Consider the following 3,074-nt stretch of genomic DNA (forward strand, 5'->3'; position numbering starts at 1 on the left):
CGCCCGCCCCCCTACCCCCACCCATCCCGCTGGGTGCAGGCCATGCTATGCAGAATGAGCAGTGATGTGGCCCTACTGCTTTGGAGTGAGATTTGAGAGCGATGGAACCTGCCTGCACCACGTCTTGCCTGCCCTGCACTTGCACATGCCTGCCCGCTGCGCAGGCCACCAGAGTCTGTCTGGGCCCAGATGCGCTGGACCAGTTACATGGATCCAGCCCAGTTCTCCAATTCCTTCATGTCGTCGTCTTCCTCTTCCTTCTTCTTGGCTGTGTGAAGAGAGAAAAGGCTGTTTAGAAGGGCTAGTTGCAGTGCTGCAGGCTGTTTACCCAGTTACACGCTGACCGGGTGCTAGCTGCTACACGGTGTCTACCTAAACGCCCTGCCCTTGCAGCCAGCCTCATCTCCTGGCTGTCAGCAGACTGCTTCTTGGTGCCCAAAAGCTGCAGCGTAAAACTCCAAAACACCAGGCACACTTTCTGCAGCACCTCCCCTGCGCCCCAGCAGGGCCAGACAAAACAAGAAGGATTCTACACTGAGAATCCATCAGGATTCCCATGAGACCTCAGCCCCAGAGCATCTAACGTGGGGGAAGAGAGGGAAGAACCCCACAAGAGATCTAATCCTTGCCAACCCCCCAACTCCACCTCAAGTTGCTTGAACCACCTCTATACACCCCCAGGAAGTTTGCTGGACAGCCTCTATCTACATACTGCCTAGGGGGCAATTTCCTCTTTACATATGGGGGAGAGAGGTGACTACAATGCGGTCACACACTGCTCCCTGTTGCTCTCTTTCATGCCAAATGAAACTGCCTCACCTTTTCTAGAAGTTCTGTGTAGAATACTTCTATCCAGGGGTGAAATATTGGGAGAGGGAAGGGAGAGAAGGAACATGAAAAAGGAAATGAAGGTTTTATAGAACCAGGTCTCTAAAATAGCCAAAGCTGTTTCCTTCCCCCAGGGGCTGCCTCCAAGCACCCAGGCTTTTACAGGTGTGCGTAGCACAGGATACTAGACAGGGGGCAGGAGCTGTCCTGGAATTAAACTCACATTTTCTCACAGTACCTGGAACTTTCTCTTGTTTGGTGACATAGGAAAAAATGTTTCTAGAATAGAGGTTCTCAACTGGGGATGATCCCCCCCAATCTCCACCAGGGGACATTTGGCAGTGTTTGGAGACATTTTTGTTTGTCACAACTTGGGGGGATTGCTCCTGGCATCTAGTGGGTAGAGGCCAGGAGCGCTGTTAAATATCCATAGTGCACAGGACAGCCCCTTCACCCCAAAGAATTATCTGGCCATGTCAATAGTGCCAAGGTTAAGAAACCCTGTTCTAGAGAGAAACTAGGAAAGGGCAGGTAGCCATCACAATGGATCCTACCTGGTTCACAACCCTGGGCAAGCTCAGAATCCAAACCAAAGCCAACCGACCACAAGATCACCCACCACATGGCATCATGGGTATATCCTGATTCTAGATAAGAAGTACTCACTGGGTTTTGATGGTAGGGCTATAGAGGGAACATTTGGTAGAGGGACTGTTTCAGGTCCACTGATTTCCAGCAAATTCTTGTCTAGTTCTTCCTGTTCTAGTTCTTCTAATTCGGCCATGAGTTCATCCTGGTAAAAGAAAACACTCTAGTGAGAGTCCTCCCTGGAAATCCCAGCCCCTGCAGCCATGCCTCTTACCTGATGCTCAGTGGACACGCACACCCTTCTAGAAGATCAGAGAGATGAACACTCCAGGTTCCACACTCTGATTCAAACATCCTAAACCAGCTTCTACTGGTGAATGTAACACTGATGTAAACAGTGTCTGGTGTCCTACACTAAACTGTGAGCATCTTGGGAGAAGGGTTATATCTTTTCATTCCTATTTATCTCAGAGCTGAGCACACCGGTGAATGCTCAGGAGTGTTTGCTGAATTGAAATGAACTTGATTGACTAGTCCATCAAACTCCAGCATGATAACCCGATTCTGGGAGCTAAGAGCTGCAGGCTGTTTACCCAGTTACACAGAGGAAGCAGAGCACAATGAGTTAGGTTCAGTGGAGAGGAGCTGACCTTCAGGGTACTCAAATCTAAGGCATAGTAAAGTACCTTCAATAGGGGTTGGCACTGAATTTCAAAAACCTAAAAGACTCAAAGTCTCAAACTGCTACAGCAGAAATTGACGGGTGGCCAACATCCAGACAGATCACTCAGGGGTCAGATGTAAATGCTCCTTCTGTGGCTTTACCTTTACCTCATGTCAGAGTTGTATGAGGGCAAATCCTATAAACTTCTCCAGGGCATGGTCACCTCTGCTGCCCCCAGCTCTGAACTCAGGGCCCACCATGGAAAAGTGCAGACTAACTGCTTGTTGAAACCAATTATTGATCTGAAGGTTCGTTTACTCTACCTAAGCTTCTACCCTAAATAGTGAAAGCATCCCTCAAAATCCAGAATTTAGGGCCGGCCCGGTGGCGCACTGGATAGTGCGCCGCTTGGGAAGTGCGGCGGCGCTCCCGCCCGAGGGTTCGGATCCCACATACAGACCGGTTCCCACTCACTGGTTGAGCGAGGCGCGGGAGCAACGCCGAGGGTTGCAATCCCGTTGCCAGTCCCCGGTCCGGTACGGGGGCAACACTGAGGGTTGCGATCCGTTGCCGGACACGGAAAAAAGACAAAAGACAAAAAAAAAAAAAAAAATCCAGAATTTAGAGAAGGTTAACAACATGCCCTGTCTATGTCCAAGTCTCTAGAGAGGTAAGAATTGTGATTTGCAAACAATATACTCCTTGCCTCAGAGGCTTCAAGAGCACATCAAGGGGCAGCCTAGGTGTCATCTGTGAAACTTACATGATCTGTATGAAATCACTCACCTCGTCAAATTCTTCTCCAAATCCTACAGGTTTTGAAATGGCTGTTGAAATCTCTTCTGCAAGTTCTTGCTGGTCAGCAATGTCTTGCATTAACTCATCGACTTTATCGATGTCCCTTTAAATAAGATGGACAGATGTCATATAGATTGATCGGTTCATGTAAAGAGGGTCTGCAGGGCTGGCTGGTTAGCTCAGTTGGTTAGAGCAT

The 3,074-nt window shown here is 49.2% G+C and overlaps 1 protein-coding gene across 1 annotated transcript in view; it reads right to left on the bottom strand.

Moving 5' to 3' along the window:
- Positions 1-14: 14 nt before the first annotated feature.
- CHMP4B (charged multivesicular body protein 4B) overlaps positions 15-3,074 on the bottom strand; it is a 39,054-nt gene continuing 35,994 nt past the window's right edge. The window contains exons 4-5 of the mRNA XM_008568194.1: positions 1,495-1,621; positions 15-268 (exon numbers count right to left, since the gene is read on the bottom strand). Of these exons, the coding sequence (XP_008566416.1) occupies positions 204-268; positions 1,495-1,621 (192 nt within the window). The 3' untranslated portion in view covers positions 15-203. The remainder of the gene's footprint in view (positions 269-1,494; positions 1,622-3,074) is intronic.

Source organism: Galeopterus variegatus, unplaced genomic scaffold (genome assembly GCF_000696425.1).
Source record: "Galeopterus variegatus unplaced genomic scaffold, G_variegatus-3.0.2 Scaffold386, whole genome shotgun sequence".
In the NCBI taxonomy this organism is placed as follows: Eukaryota; Metazoa; Chordata; class Mammalia; order Dermoptera; family Cynocephalidae; genus Galeopterus; species Galeopterus variegatus.